General features: G+C 48.5%; 1 protein-coding gene across 2 annotated transcripts in view; it reads left to right on the top strand.

The window, feature by feature from the left end:
- Nucleotides 1–16,601, top strand: part of SMYD1 (SET and MYND domain containing 1) — a 51,238-nt gene that overhangs the window by 11,713 nt on the left and 22,924 nt on the right. For both annotated transcript variants that reach the window (XM_073342892.1, XM_073342893.1), the window contains exons 2-4: nt 6,391–6,567; nt 11,751–11,964; nt 14,897–15,027. In XM_073342892.1, coding sequence (XP_073198993.1) covers nt 6,391–6,567; nt 11,751–11,964; nt 14,897–15,027 — 522 coding nt within the window. The remainder of the gene's footprint in view (nt 1–6,390; nt 6,568–11,750; nt 11,965–14,896; nt 15,028–16,601) is intronic.

Below are 16,601 nucleotides of genomic sequence, written 5' to 3' on the forward strand. Positions count from 1 at the left end.
GTTACTCGTTACCTTGTAGGTTTAATAGTAGGCTGGTGATGAGCCTATGAAGACATCAGTGTCCAGTTCTAAATTGCTAACCTTTCAATTTGCCAAAGTGCACTTGATTCATTACTAACATCCTATCATGGTTGTTAATGCTAATCGCCTGGCTGCATTTGGCTAATATTACAGTCTGTCACCTAAAATCCTACCTGCGGTCAGTAATTTTGCAGTTTTTTAGAATTCTTCTTTATTTCCTAAAAGAAAAGGAGTACTTGTTGCACCTTAGAGACTAACCAATTTATTTGAGCATGAGCTTTCGTGAGCTACAGCTCACTTCATCGGATGCATACAGTAAATTGGTTAGTCTCTAAGGTGCCACAAGTACTCCTTTTCTTTTTGCGAATACAGACTAACACGGCTGTTACTCTGAAACCTGTCTTTATTTCCTGGCCTCAGCTATGATTTAATGTTGCTTGTATACTGCTAGACAGCTGACACATTGGATCCCACTTCAGTGATAGGTAAACAGATTCCTATGTGTATATATGGTTTTATTCAGGAGAAAGCAAAGTTAGCTCCTTTTTTAGTGCCTGATTTTGCTGCCATTGAACCAATGGACAAACTTCCAGTGATTTCACTGGGAGCACAGTCAAGTCAGTGTGAGGCAACATTTCAATCATTACATATGTAGGACCTGATCCTGCCTATCCTTACCCTGAGTACCACTTGTGATGATGGAGGACCAGGTGCCAGCTCATGCCGAAGCCCTGGGTTAATTCACTTGTGTGTTAGTATAGATCAAAGTAACTGTTAAATGTAGAAGAGTGTATTTGGTGTTTAAACTTCATGAAAACTAATGGGATGTTAGTTGCGTTGTTTTCACTTATCTGTATTCTGTTACACTATACTAGCAAACGTTTACATTGTGCATATCCCATAACGAAATAACCCATCAAACAGGAAGAGGCCTTGTGGAATTTAACAGAAAAGTGCTAATTTCAAAGCAAGAGGTCACTGTGTGTAATGATCGGAGGCAGGACCGGTGTAAGGATCTTTTGTGCCCTAGGTGAAACTTCGACCTTGCGCCCGCCGCCCCCAAGCCCTGCGGCAGCTCCCTGCCCCCCCCCGCCTTGAGGCACCCCCCCTGCAGCAGCTCCCCGCCACCCCCTCCCTGCCTCCCTCCCCTCGGCCCAGGGAGCCGTGCGGCAGCTCCTTGCCGCCCCCTCCCTCGGCCCGGGGAGCCGTGTGCAGCAGCTCCCTGCCCCAGCTCACCTCTGCTCCGCCTCCTCCCTGAGCACGACGTCGCTTCTCCTGTCTCCCAGGCTTGCAGTGCCAATCAGCTGTTTGGCGCGCAAGCCTGGGAGGGAGAGAAGCAGAGCGGGGCGGTGTGCGCAGGGGAGGAGGCAGAGCAGAGGTGAGCTGGGGCGGGAGCGGTTCTCCTGTGCGCCGCCCCCCCCATTACTTCCTGCAGGTGGCCCTCCCCGCGCCCCCCTGCCCCAGCTCACCTCTGCTCCACCGCCTCCCCAGAGCGTGCTTTTGGCCGCCCCCAACCACTTGGCGCCCTAGGCGACCGCCTAGTTCACCTAGTGGTTGCACCGGCCCTGATCGGAGGTCAAAGACTCTAAATGAGTTCCTCACTCTCTGTCCTCAAAGGAAAAGCCCATGTGGGTAGTGACACTGTCAGCTTGTTTTCTGTGAGAAGACACTATAAGTATGGATTCAAAGCAGGATCTCTGGACTGTTCAGACTCTTACAGAGAAATGTACTAGATGCAAACTGGAGATCCCCACAGATAATCGGGGTACCCCGAAAGACATTTGGGAAACTGGCAGTTTATTACATCACTGCCACCATTTGAAATGACAAACCATGACTCACCTGTGAATATAACCTCTCAATAACTCTCACTTCCTTAGCTAATAGACCTTTAGTTAGTTTTACTATAGAATTGGCTGCCAGTGTAAGATCTTTGGTGTAAAATCTGGAGTACCAATTGATCTAGGGTAAGTAACCAGTCTCTTGGGACTGGGAGCAACCTGATGTGGTGTGATTTTTGGTGTAAGTGACTTTTCATCATAAAGTCCTCTTTGTCTGGGTGGGAGAATGAGAGTGCCTCACAACCTTTAATATCTTTATTTGTCCTCACAGTACCTCTTTGATGCAGGGCACTACACCCGCAGCTTCCCTGCTATTGTCGTTTGGCAGCTAGATCAAAACAAGCTCAGGTCGGTTCATGCGTGCTCTGATTACCATGTAGACCTCTTCTTAGGGTACATCTACACTGCAGCCAGGGCAGTGAATAGCAGCTTGGATACAGGTACCCACACTTCTTTAATCTAGTAGCTCACTGAAAGTAGTAGTGAGGACACAGCGGTGTGAGCTGCTGATCCTCCCCCTCCTCCTCTTCCTCCAGGCATGTGCTCGCTTGTGCAGCTCACGCTGCAGCATGCTCACTGCTATTTTTAGCAAGCTAGCGAGATGGAAGCTAGTGCAGGTAATTGCCCATCACGCACCTGGCTGCAGCGTAGAAGTACCCTAGATGATTCACCCAGGGTCACGCAGGACAGAGAACTGAACCCATAACTCTAAAGTCCCAGGCTAGGACCTGAACCACTGGATCATTCCTCCAGCTGTCCCTAAGCTTGTGGTCAATGTCTATTTCTACCTATTGTCAGCATCATGGCAGAGAGGCCATTACTGTTTTACCCATTTGGTGCCATACCCACTTCACATTACAGACTTTTTTTTAATTCGTGCTTTCATGTTTTCAGTTCCTGCCAGACCGAGGGTGAACTGGATTAAAAAAGTGCATTTGTTTTTCTTATTCCTACACCATAAGTTATATGCTGTGTTTCAGGTGGAACAGTCGGTAAGGTTTCTATGACATTTTCCTTGTTTCCCAATCCGACCTGTGTGCTGGAAACTCTCAGGCTCCTAATATTTCTTTATGCAAAGGATCATGTCTGCAATGCACCCTAACAGTCACAAACCTGTTTTTCCAGGAGTTAGACAGGCTCTTAGGGGAAAGGAAATTGACGGGGTAAACATTAGCCAGGTAGATGGAGGGAGCTACAATTGTGACAAGGATTAATTGCAGAGAGAACATGGTAAATGCTTTGTAAACAATGGTAGTCAGTCATATGGTAACAAGCTGTACCTTTCCCATGGATTGTCCTAAGAGTGTGCACTTTACTCGGACAGGCCCCAATTCAGCAAGGTACATGAGCTAACTTTAAGCATATGAGTGGCCCCTTTGATTTCTGTGAGACAGCTTACATACCTAACCAGTGAAGCAGAGCTGTAGCCATCCATTAGAAGGCAGTGGCGCATATCAACACTAGCCGTCTAGTTACAAATATCTCCAGGTGATTTATTGCTATCCAGTGCTGTTGCCATGTGTCTATGGTGGTGGGTGGGTTACGGACGGCTTATGCCCTAGGCAAGTTCTCTGTCTCAGCCCATCCAGTAGAGTTGCCACCTGTTCAGGTTTTTCCCAGTATTGTCCCCTTTTTGGAGGTAGCTCTCCTCAGAAATCTGTGAGGATACTCAGTAAACACTGTCCCGTTTTATGGTCCCAGGATCATCCCAGATGTCCCCCTTTTTTGTACCTCAGAGGTGACCAGTTCTTAATTTATGCTGGGGCTTGCCAGGGCTGAGCCCTGGCACCTCTAGGCTTGGCAGCTCATAGTCCTGGCTCCTCTGCGCTTCCCATGTCAGTTATGAAAGTAAAAAAACTGCTTGAGCCCAGGTACCTCTTTCATTAGAAATTAGGCACTGGAGGTGGCAACCGTACCTCTCAATTAAAATGGGAGATAGAAACTGGTATCCCCAAGGGGGTGCCGAAAATCAGGATCCTCCCAACTATTGTGGGAGACAGAACAGCTCTGGCTGGGGCCTTTGGGTACTATCTTGTGGAGGGGGAGCCAGGGAGCCCCATGATACGTATTGCTGGGGTGTGTGAAGGTGGCAGAAATGTCCCAGTGGACAGAGCAAGCACTCCTGTCTGTCAAGATGGATTTGCTAGCAGCAGCCCCTTATGGGAGACTTGTAGAATCATAGTAATCACTTTCATGAATTCATGGCTGAGGGAGGGTGAATCAGTGGGGAGGGAGGAAGGAGAGGGAATAAGAGAGAGAAAATAAGTGGGGGGTGGGGACTGGCTGGGGCAGCACTCCTAGGTTTTAAACCCTCAGCTTGGCTGCTTTTCATTCGACACACAGGGGAAAAAAATTTGGGAACATTGGTGAGTGTGTGAGTGTCTTTACCTGCTTCCAGAGAGAGTTGGAGAGGGTGAAGGGGGGAGTTCTCACCTCCTGCCTCCCACTCCTCTTTGTTCCCAGTGCACTGAGGGATTTAGGCCTGCCTGTCCCACCCCTGCCATTGCATGGGGGCTAGAGGGGGTGAAAATTAGGGCTTCTCTCTTGCCTGTGAGAAATGTCCCCCATGGAGCCACAGAGAGCTTGGCAGCTGGGTTCTCACGCAGGTTTGAAATCAGTGTAATCTGTTGAATTCAGAGGAGTTACTCTTGAGTTACACCAGTGTAAAGAGGTTCTGCTGAGTGACAGACTCACTAAAACAACGAGGAGTCCTTGTGGCACTTTAGAGATTAACAAATTTATTTGGGCATAAGCTTTCATGGACTATAGCCGATGCCCAAATAAATTTGTTAATCTCTAAAGTGCCACAAGGACTCCTCATTGTTTTTACTGATACAGACTAACATGGCTACCCCTCTAAAGACTCACTAAATGAATTTTTAGAAGGAAATTCTCAGTGGACAGGCAGCTAATGTTTTAACAAGGGCCTACCGGGAAAACAGTGTCCCTTTAGCAATGATGATACGAACCAGGAGTGCATATGCTGAAGACAGGAAGATTGGAGGACTGGGGAATGCATCCATTTGTTCCCTCTTTTAAACAAAAAGCTCTCTCATACTTATAGCCCAGGAAAGAGGCAACAGCACTTGGCAAAGACACTGATAATAACTGCACTTTGCTTGAAATGTTTATCCTTCCTTCCCGATAGGCATGTGGAATATATTGCTCAGCATTATTCAGTTTATTGGGTGTGATAACCTCATGGGGTTGGTGTGATGGGTTCGGTCACAGAGACCCCCTTGGAACTGTCACCTGATGTGCTGAAATTACTCTGAGCCCATTTTCCCTGCCAGCTTGGGACTCCAGAGCCCTGCCTTGTTGAGCCAGACGTGCAAACCTGCTGCAGCACAGACTCAGGGTCTGGACCATGCTCCCAAAGCTGCAGACTTTAACTAAAATCAGCTCCTCATGTTACCTACCTCCAGCACCCGGACACCCAGCTCCCAGTGGGATCCAAAACCCAAATAAATCTGTTTTACTCTGTATAAAGCTTATACAGGGTAGACTCATAAATTGTCCGCCCTCTATAACACTGATAGAGAGAGATGCACAGTTTTTTGCTTCCTCAGGTATTATATACTGTATATTATATATATAATATTACTCTGCGTATATTAATAAACAAAAGTGATTTTATTAAGTATAAAAAGTAGGATTTAAGTGGTTTCAAGTAATAATAGACAGAACAAAGTAAGTCACCAAGCAAAATAAAACAAAACATGCAAGTCTAAGCCTAATATTATTAAGAAACTGATTTCAGGTAATATCTCACCCTCGGAGATGTTCCAATAAGCTTCTTTCTCAGACTAGACTCCTTCCTAGTCAGGGCCCATTCCTTTCCCCAGTACTTGTTAGTTCCAGCAGACATCTTAGGTGGTAAACAGGGGTTTTCTAATGACTGGGATTCTTTGTCCTGCTCCACCCCCTTTAATAGCTTTGGCACAAGGCGGGAATCTTTTGTCTCTCTCGGTCCCCACCCTTCCTTCTAAATGGAAAAGTACCAGATTTAAGATGGATTCCAGTGTCATGTGACATGGTCACATGTCACTGTAAAACCTCATTCTTCATTACCCATGGGCTGGCCCACACATACACAGGAAGGCTTTCAGGTAAATAAACCATTTACAACCAATTGTCCTAGTCAATGGGAGCCATCAAGATTCTAAACCACCATTAATGGTCCACCCTTTGCATAATTACAATAGGACCTCAGAGTTATACTTCATATTCCTAGTTTCAGATACAAGAATGATACATTCATACAAATAGGATGAATATATTCAGTAGGTTATAAGCTTTATAATTATACCTTAAAAGAGACCTTTTGCATAAAGCATATTCCAGTTACATCATATTCACACTCATAAGCATATTTCCATAAAACATATGGACTGCAACGTCACAGTTGGGACCTAGGCTATCCTCCCAGGGAACATCTCCATGGAGCCAGGGACCAGCTGGGAAGTTTGGATTGGGATCCGATGGACTTTTCCTGGGTGCTGACTGCCATCTCCTTTTGTCTTTTTAGCCTTACTCACCTGGTCTGCCACACCTGCTTTAAAAGGCAGGAGAAGCTCCACCGCTGTGGTCAGTGTAAGTTTGCCCACTACTGTGATCGAACCTGCCAGAGGGATGCCTGGCTGAACCACAAACATGAGTGCTCTGCCATCAAGGCGCATGGGAAAGCGCCCAATGAAAACATCAGGTGAGAGGGCAAGAGTGTTGATTTTGGTCTGGTTCTTGAGTAGGCCTGAAGAATGTAGGCGTGAGAGGGGCCTTCCCTTCTATGGCTTGGAAATCAAGATAGAGCCTAAATCAGATCTAGGCAGGAGTGATGCCTCCACAAAGAGCTGGTGACAAAGAGCTAGGAAGAGCCCAAGGATCATAGCCCTAGGCCAAAACCAGTACCAGGTTTACAATGGCAACAATGGCTCCATCGTGCTGGGCCCACACTCATATGTTTGCCAGGCAGGAGTGCTGGAAGCTCCCTAGAAGTGTGTGTGTGTGGGGGGCACCAGTGCCTGGACTGTGACCCTGCCCCCCCACCGGCTCCACCCTTCCCCCCAAGGCCCTGCCTGTGCTTCGCTCCAAGGCCTCATCCCCATTCAGCCTCTTCCCAAGGCCCTGCCTTTGCTCCGCCTCTTCCCACTCCCATTCTGCCTCTTCCCCGAGGCCCTGCTTGCCGCTCGCTCCTCTCCACCCTTCCCTGTCTGTCGCTTGCCCTTAAGGTAGGGAAAAAGTGGGAGGGCATTGCTTCCCACTTTTAAAGGTGACCCCTGATGCCCCTGTTCCAGCGCCCCTGTTGCCAGGTGTCCAGTTTTCGACTGGAAAGTCCAGTCAAAAAGCAGACCTGGTAGCGTCCAGTCAGCAGTGCTGACTGGACACTAAAAGTTCGGTTACAGGAGTAACCACAATCAGCCTCAATCAGCCTCCCCGCCAGGAGGGCAGGAAGAGCAGCTGCTGCTGCTTGGAGGAGCTGCAGCTCAGCTGGAGAGAGAGAATTGGCTCCCAAGAACCCGGCTCTGGTGGAGAGAAGTCGGTACCGGCTCTGCGCCACTCTGGGGGGATCCTGTCTCTCCCCCCCTCCCAGCCCTGCTATGCATGTCCCCAGCCCCTTCCTCATTCTGGGGACAGACCCCTCCTTCTGTCCCACAGTGCTTGCTCCCAGCCCCTGCCTCACTAAAGGGACTGAGCCCCTTCCCACTCCATGGGGGCCCTCAAATATGTTTGGTGCCAAGCCCACAAAAGGTTAAAACAGACTTACAGGGTGTCACTCCATCCTCTGCCTACCAAGTCCCTACCTTTCTGTGTCTTGCTATTATTTGTATCACTGTGGTTCCTAGCACCCTTAGTCACGGACCAGGACCCCACCCCTAAGAGCTTACAATTGAAGTATGAGGCAAGGAACAACAGGGAGATACAGGCAGACCAACTGGAGAGCGCAAGGAAACAATGAGACAAGATAGGTCAGCAGGATAGGCTGCATCTGCTCCCAAAGCATCTCTCTTAGCAGAGCCTACCAAGCCAAACCCAGCCTGAATGGTTTGGTCAGGTGAGGAAATGTGGAGAGAGATCCAAGCAGAAATTTCACTTGTGTCCAACTGGACACACTGATTTTGATTCCTGTCTGAATCCTGGGGGCCAAATCCCAAGGTCAGTGATTTATTTGTGAAAGTCCTGGGTGACGGGAAGCCACAAGAACGTTTCAAATACTAGGGGAAATAGCGTAATGTAGTATATAAAATATGGCTGTGAATTGGTGAGTGTGTGCACCACTGCCCTTTAGAGCAGTGGTCTCCAACCTTTTTACCCAAGATCACTTTTTGAATTTAAGGGTAACCCAGGATCTACCCTGCTCCCTTCCCTGAGGCCCCACCCCTTCCCCAAAGCTGCACCCTGCTCACTCCATCCCCCACCCCATCTCTCACTCTCCACCACCCTCACTCACTTTCACCGGGCTGGGGCAGAGAGTTGGGGTTCAGGAGGGGGTGTGAGCTCTGGGCTGGGGCCGAGGCGTTTGCAGTGTGGGAGGGGGCTCTGGGCAGAGCCTGGGGCAGGGAGCTGGGGTGCAGGAGGGGGCTCTGGGCTGCGGCAGAGTGTTGGGATGCAGGAGGGGGTTTGGGGTGTGGGCTCTAGAAGGGGGTTAGGGCTGGGGCAGGGGGTAGGGGTTCAGGAGGGGGTTTGGGGTGCTGGCTCTGGGAGGGGGCTCAGGGCTGGGGGTTGGGGTGTGGCCTCCCGCCGGGCGGCACTTACCTCGGGTGGCTCCCGGGCGGAGGTGCAGCAAGGCTAAGGCAGGCTCCATGCCTGCCTTGGCTCCATGCTGCTCCTGGAAGGGCCAACGCGCCCCTGCAGTCCCTGGGTGGGCGGGCGGGCGGGCAGGGGGCACATGGCTCTGTGCACTGCCCCTCTCTGCAGGCACCACCCCTGCACAGTTCCCCATTCCCGCCAATGGGAGCTGCAGGGGCTGTGCTTGCAGGCAGGACAGTGTGCGGAGACCCCTGCTCCCTGGGGCTGAGGGGGCATGGGGCCAGGGCAGGCAGGGAACTTGCCTTAGCGGCAGTGGGCAGCCCCACTGCACCACTGGAGATTGCGATCTACTGGGAGAGTCTCGAGGATTGACCAGTCGATCGCAATCGACCAGTTGGTGACCACTGCTCTAATGTATGGAATCAGAACTGCTCACTTGTGTGTCCTAGATTCTACACTGGATAGAGCAATAGGAAATTCCCTTTTAGCTCAAGTGGTAGGGGCCTGTGATTTTTGGAGCAGGCAGATCAGAGTTATTATTATTTATTATTTGTATCGTGCGAGCACCCAGAAGCCCTCATCCTGGACCAGAACCCCCTTGTGCTAGGCACTGTACAAACATAGACCGTCCCTGCCCCAAGGGACTTACAATCTCCATCCCTGCTCTCTCTGTGAAGGTCTGAATGGCTGTGGCATGCAGCATGGTGAGGATCATTGGCAGCTAAAGGTCCGTCTACAATACACAGTGGAGGAGAATGCAAAACAAAGAATTAGTCAGCCTCCTTCCCCTCTCAGACCATTTCCTCACTCATCCCTAGAAGGAGTTGAGCCCTCAGAGATGCACATGGCTGAGTGTGCTTTGTATTGCATCATGCTGTACTGACCGCACACAGTATTTCAGCCAGCAGGCGAGGGCCACCAAGGAAAGGAGACAGACGGGGTTTCTGAAGACGCTCTGGGAAGGGGTTATGCTCTGTGTACTGCATCACCCAGAGGGATAGTATGGGGAGAGTCCCTTTTCTCCCTTCCCCGCTGAAGTTGGAAACACCTCTGCTGTGACTCAGTTCTTGGCTTGCCCCATGCACTGCCCACCTGCCATTTGCTGCCCTGGGTGTTTGAATTCAGCACGTAAACATGCTGGGCCTTACAGAGTGCCTCGGGTAACGTAGCGCTGTAGTATAACCCACTAATTCAAGGAGGATATGAGTTGTTACAGCCCCCAGCTTGGGAGCTGGGCTCTAGCTCAAACTGTATCAGTTCGTGCTTGAAGCTGTGGAGGCCCCCGGTGTGTGGCTAAGAGGGTGGCTGTCACAGAAGCACACTGTATTCAAACACTGGGCAGCTGAGTCCAGCCTGACCCCAACTGAATCCCTGTCCTCACTTTTCTCCAGCAGTCGGGCCTCCCGCGATGGAACTGGGGCTTGAAGTTCTGTTGGGCCCTGGACTCTGCGTGTGATCTGCCGTTGCTTGGAAGGGTTTTGGGGGCCTCTGAGGCCTAGGGCCTCTTGGGAGATGGACCTGTAGCACCATCTGACCCTGACCGTATGCCACTCTGTGTTTGTTTTGTATTGTGTCACACTGTTGTACCCATATATGCTCTTTGGGGCAAGGAACTGTTATTTGTCCAACCCCAAACACCTACTGAACAGTGCTGTGTATGCTTCCAGCCCTGTATAAATAACACAGCAGAGGAGAGGAAAATCCATTCATTGCTTGGGAAGCTACTGAATATTTGGAGCTGGGGGGACAGACAGCTTAGAGCGGTGAGGGGATCTGGGAATAGCTTTGGCCTTTCACTTGCCCACTCCAAATAAATTGGGGAATCTGCTGGTAGCCCTAAGGAAGGTATGTCTAAAAGCCGTTCCTTCCAACAGCAAAGTTGACAGCTCTCACCATCCAGAAAATAACAAACATCTCTACAATGAAGGAAGTTAATCTCCCCTTAAAATATGAAGTTAAAAGGCAGGTTGGCTTTCGCTAGGACATGGAATTGCCACCTGCTTTCCCTGGGTTTAGTCTTTGCCTCACTGTAGAGTTTCTTCACTTATCAGGCTAGCTATTAATAGCCTCCGTATAAAAATAAACCTTTGTGATACATGAGACTGAAAGGTATTGTTAGCTAGTGGCAAACATAGCTCCAGGGGTTAGCAATCACTCAGACGGCGCTGGCATGGGAGTGTGTGTTGCCAACCACCAGTGTGGGTGTTCAGCCTGCAGGACAAGCAGAGGAAGGATGGAGACTGCATTGCCACTTTTAAACTAACTTGTTAACAGTTGCACTCTGCACATCGTCCACCCACGGGGCCCGTGGAGCTTAGGGTGTATTATCCTTCGATGGCTCCACTCCACCGGGGGATCCCCCTTCATGGGGGGTCCACTAGGCAGCCACTAGCTGTGGGAGTTCTGTCAGGCCTTCCATGCTGCCGGGGTGGTGCTGGAGTCCCAGAGGATACACATAGAGTGGAGAGTGGGTGTGGTGAATAAGAAGGTGCCATTTCTCAGCTTAATGACTCTGTAGAGGAAGGATTGACTAATGGTTAGAGTGAGAGCTGGCGACCCAGGTTCAATTCCCTGCTCTGCCCTGGACTTTCTCTGTGATCTTGGACAAGTCACTTAGTCTGTTTCAGTTCCCCATCTGTAAAATGGGGGTAGTAGCACCCACTCCCTACCCTTGGAGGATGTATACATTAAACAGTGTGAGGTGCTCAGATACCCAGGTGATGAGGGCCAGGTGAGCACAGTAACTATAGTCACAAGTTGATACATTTCATACCATATTTTAAAAATGAAAAAATTACTGAACTCCCTGGTTTAAAAGTTTCGTGCTTTACACAACTAGAGAGAGGACACGAATAACAGAAAAGTCTCATCACTGTTCTGCTTTAAGACTCTGCATTGTTTTCCTTCGGTGCTTTGAAGGCCATGTTCAGTTATATTGGTAGCTACCTGCGAAGGGAGCCAGGAGCCACTGATTGAACTAATTCCAGATGAGAATCATCAAGGCCAAATCCTACCCCTGCTTTGCCCTAGTGCAGTGTGATGCCTCCATTCGGTCCCTGCCGCCTTGCTGGGCTTGGGTTTGATTGTCTGTGGATTGCACAAGCACATTGGAGTTTCCTAACATGCTTCTGTATTGGCCAGGCTGGCAGCCCGCATCATGTGGAGGATAGAGAGAGAGGGAGGTGGCCTTACAGAGGGCTGCTTGGTCTCCATCGACGACTTGCAAAACCACGTGGAGAACTTTGGAGAAGAGGAGAAGAAAGAGCTGAGGGCCGACGTGGAGAGTTTCCTCAACTTCTGGCCCCCACAGAGTCAGCAGTTTGGCATGCAGTACATCTCTCATATATTCGGAGTGGTATGTCAGCCTCCCGGGAGAACAAAGTGAGAGCTATTTATAATGCTCAAGGACAAGGGCTATGCTGAGTTCACAAAGAAGGTTGAAAATGAGCCTTCTGCCATTGACTCCTGTAACCAATTAGTTCATTTTATCATCCATTTATCATTGTGCTATGTGGTGTTCTGGTCAATGCATATGCTATTGCATATATAATCAGTGTATGTTAAATAGATTTAAATTGTAGGATTATAGAAGTATAAGGTTGACAAGTATTTAGGAGTGATGAGTGTGTATTAGATACATAAGTAAAGCATGGCTGGAATGCAAGGCCTACAGGTTGAGGCCTGTAAGATTTTTGTTTAGCCAAACTAGGCCATAGACTTAAGAACACTTGACATGAGTGGATGACCTAGGAATAACCCTATGTCAGTAAGGTCACAAGATTACTGAAAAAGATGTGCCAATAGTTAACATTATGGAAACCTAGATGGCAATAAACTGCAAGTTGTTGTCCAAGATCATGAGACACCTGATTGTAATATCATGGAATGTCCTGTCCTGACTGCAGGGTCCATGTTATGTGTAGCTGCTATGAGAATAAGAGGAACTAAGAAACAACCTATGTAAAACGGGCCACCCCAGTATTCACAGGGTGTGGATGTATAGATAAGGAAAAGAGGGTTGAAACCCTCATGCATATGCATAAGCTGTTAGGTGTGGTCAGAACACCATTTCCCAGTAAAGTAGTTTGCTCTTTTTACCAGAGGCTCTCCAGACCCTTTACAAACAGTGAGGAACTTCCCCCAATACCAGAATTCCTATGTGACCTGGAGCAAGTCATTTAGTCTCTCTTTGCCTCAGTTCCTCATTCATAAATGGGGAATTGAGGCGCAGAGAGTCCAAGTGACTTGCCCAGTGGTAAACTGTGCTCTGCTTGGTGTAGCAGAGAGGGAGGCCTCAGCATAGGTGCTGACACTGTGGGTGCTCCGGGGCTGGATCACCCAAGGAAAAAAAACAGTGTGTGCTCAGCACCCACCGGTGGCCCTGTCAATCAGCTCCTCCCCCTCCCTGCCAGCACCTCCCACCTGCCACGGATCAGTTGTTCAGCAGCGGGCAGGAGGCACTGGGAGGGAGGGGGCAGAGCAAGGGAGGAGCGCACTCCAAGGAGGAGGCAGAGGGGGTGGGGTGGTGGCAGAGTGGGGGTGGGAAGAGGCAGGGTGGGCTGGGGACCTATCAGGGGCGGGAAGAGGCGGGGTGGCAGTGGGGTAGGGACAGGAAGAGGCGGGGCGGGGTGGGGCCTTGGGGGAAGGGTTGGAGTGGGGGCAGGACCTGGGGCGGAGCAGGGGTCGAGCAGACCCGTGGAAATGAGAAAGTCGGTGCCTGTGGGCCTCAGTGAACCAGTTATGGCTCTGATTCTCTGTCTGGCCCTGGTACTGGTGAGAGTTGACATGAGGATGCTGTAACATACACCAGTGGGCAACAGTCCCAAAGAACCATCGCCAGCTGAGGCTAGATGCATAGAGTGTGCTCCAGTGATTCCTTCTCCCTGCACCAGGGGCTGATGGGAGGGTTGCACAGGAATTGGCTATGCTGACTCTCAGCCTGCTGGGGGAATCCCCAGCTAGGGGGATGCAGCCAGTCTCTGCTCCCTCTGTGCTGCTCCAGCAGAGGGAACGTGTCCAATGGGTCAGTGGCAGAGCCAGGAATTACAGAGTCCAGACTCGCTCTCACCTCTGCTAACTGCTAGACGATGCTCTGCTAGTCCTTGGCTGGAGGATAGGGTCAGGGAGGCCAGGAAAGGAAATAAAACAGATTGTAGTTGAGTGAATTATTTCCTAGTGAACAGTTCATTTGACAGATTTCCGCTCCTTTTCTGTCTCTGAATTGTCTGAAAACACCTTATGGTTTTTTTGGTTTCAGAGTAGCGGCCGTGTTAGTCTGTATTCGCAAAAAGAAAAGGAGGACTTGTGGCACCTTAGAGACTAACCAATTTATTTGAGCATAAGCTTTCGTGAGGTACAGCTCACTTCATCGGATGCATTCAGTGGAAAATACAGTGGGGAGATTTATATACACAGAAAACATGAAACAATGGGTGTTATCATACACACTGTAAGGAGAGTGATCACTTAAGATGAGCTAATACCAGCAAGAGAGCGGGAGTGGGGGAGTGGGGGGACACAGGGAAGAAAACCTTTTGTAGTGATAATCAAGGTGGGCCATTTCTAGCAGTTGACAGGAACGTCTATGTTTTTTGTTACTGAAATTAGTCCCTGAATAATGACTGCAAATAGTTCTCAGTTTGTTGGTCATTTGGGAGTTGCCAGGATGCGATAGGCGAAAGCCATTACAAATGGTGTTATTTTTATTTGGATGCATAGGTCACGTGTTCTCAGATTGGGTGAGGGTGGCATGTAGAATTAGGTTGACACACATACTCTCACAAATTTGGAATTTGCTTCCTGTGACTATTCTGCACAAATTGCTTAAAAGTCCCTTTCCCCATGAGACTTGTTTGCTGGAATATTTGCAAAAAGTGAACACAAAAGGGGCTTGAACACGCTCAAAGCAACAACATTTAAAAATGGGAATAAATGTTAGCAGACAGTGTTTTGCAATATTTGCTCTGCTCATTAGATCATGCAGTCTATCTGCTAGAGTTCTGCATTGTGAACTTTCTCTTGCTTTGTCCAGGCTAAAGGATGCTGTTTCTAGCACTCCGTGTGTGTATCTCTCCCTTGTTCCCAAAATTTGAAGACCATGCCCCTATGCCTAGAGCACAGAAAATATACATTTTATGAAGAATCAGTGGAAAGTATTCTAAAATCTAGGGTGCTATCTGGGCCTCAGTGAAGTCAATGGCAAAACACCCTTTGAATTCAATAAGGCCAAGATTTCACCATTATTCTCCTCCACTAACACTTTTTTTTGCCTATGTTTTGCGGCCTAGATAAACTGCAATGGCTTCACCCTGAGTGACCAAAGGGGACTGCAGGCTGTTGGCGTGGGCGTCTTCCCCAATCTCTGCCTGGTGAACCATGACTGCTGGCCTAATTGCACTGTCATATTCAACAACGGCAAGTGAGTACATTTCCATTCTAAGGGACGGGGGGAGACGTCGGCCCCAATGCTTGACTCATTTCCCAGAGTTGGTTCCAAGCCTCGCATTGTGCACCTAGGAAGAAAATCCCTTGGTTTCCTCTTTTTCTGGCTTGTTTGTGGAAAACAAAATACTAGACGCAGGAAAGCCAAACCCCTTAGTGGCGAGCTGCTGCTTTTTCTGTCTTTTGTTGTTGTTGTTCTTGTTCTTATTGTTTTTTGGTGCACAAAACAAATACGCAAAAGACACCTAGAAGGCTTGGTCCAAACCCATTGAAGCCAGTGTTTCAATTGATTTTAGTGGGCTTTGGATCAGGCTCATAACACTCAAATGGAGTAAAATAGTAACAAGACATATGGGTTACACTTTATATTAAGGTTCCACTTAGAAATAATTTACAGTTAATGGATGATTATGGTAAAGCAATTGTTATAAGAGTCCAGGTCAATAGGTTGCTTAGAACTGTGGCTTGTAACCACTTATAATACCTTGATGAGTTTACAACCATCTATAACACAGCATACTCATGTGGCTGGCATGCTTATAATATCTAGTAATCATTTATTAACCCTTAATAAACCATTTATAAATGGAACCTTAATATAAATTGTGACTGACGTATGTGAGCTGAGACCCCCCATGCAAATATGGTGCTGAGCACCCACAATTCCTCCTGAGGTTACTTAAAGATAACAGCTGAGGCTGAAAGGGATTGTGCAAGTTACAGTGGAAAACACAGCACCAGCAGACCAGTTGGACAGGGCTGGTAGGTTGCCAGCTGCCAGAACATTTGTCCAGCCAAGTCAAAGGGGTGTGTGTGTGTGTGTTCAGAAACTTCTTGGGATCATGCCCGCAGATTTTAACATACAAGGAAGGCCAGATCCTCAGCTGGTGTGAATGGGCATTGCTCCACTGACTTACACTGACTTATGCTAAGTTACACTAGCTGGGGATCTGGTACACAGTGTTTAAATCTGAGCAAAAACTGCTGTCACTTTAATTAACAAAGAAAACCTCAGAACATCTGTATCGTTTGTAGGGTTTGTCACATCTTGTTCTCACAAAAACTAAATGTTGGGCCTAAATCAACCCAACAGTGTCCTCTTAATTATCTTCCTCGTGCACCAAAACAGGGAGCTTAAGGGGTGCCAGGAATCGGATTGAAACCCTTGCAGCATCTACTGACCATTCAAGCTTCTACGCCCACCAGTGGGGAATGAGAAAAGAGCAGGAAACTGCTTTGTAACTGTTAGATTTGGGGAGATAGGGCCTGATCCAAAGACTCTCATGTCAATGGGAGTCTTTTAATTGATTTCAGTGGGCTTTGGATCAGACCTATGTCATGGCGATGGGACTGTATAAGAACCTAGATAGATAGTGAAGTAGTGAGGTCAACAGCTCTCACATCTGATCTTGGCTCTTTGGCAGCTATGTAGGGGAGTTATTGATAGTTTTGTTTATTTGGCAGTATGTTTATTTTAAGTTTGTATGCCCGTAGACACATTCTGTTACTGAATTTAAACCATTTGGTTATTTTTTTAAAAAGGCATTTCAG

This window comes from Lepidochelys kempii, chromosome 4, assembly GCF_965140265.1.
Source record: "Lepidochelys kempii isolate rLepKem1 chromosome 4, rLepKem1.hap2, whole genome shotgun sequence".
Lineage (NCBI taxonomy): Eukaryota > Metazoa > Chordata > Testudines > Cheloniidae > Lepidochelys > Lepidochelys kempii.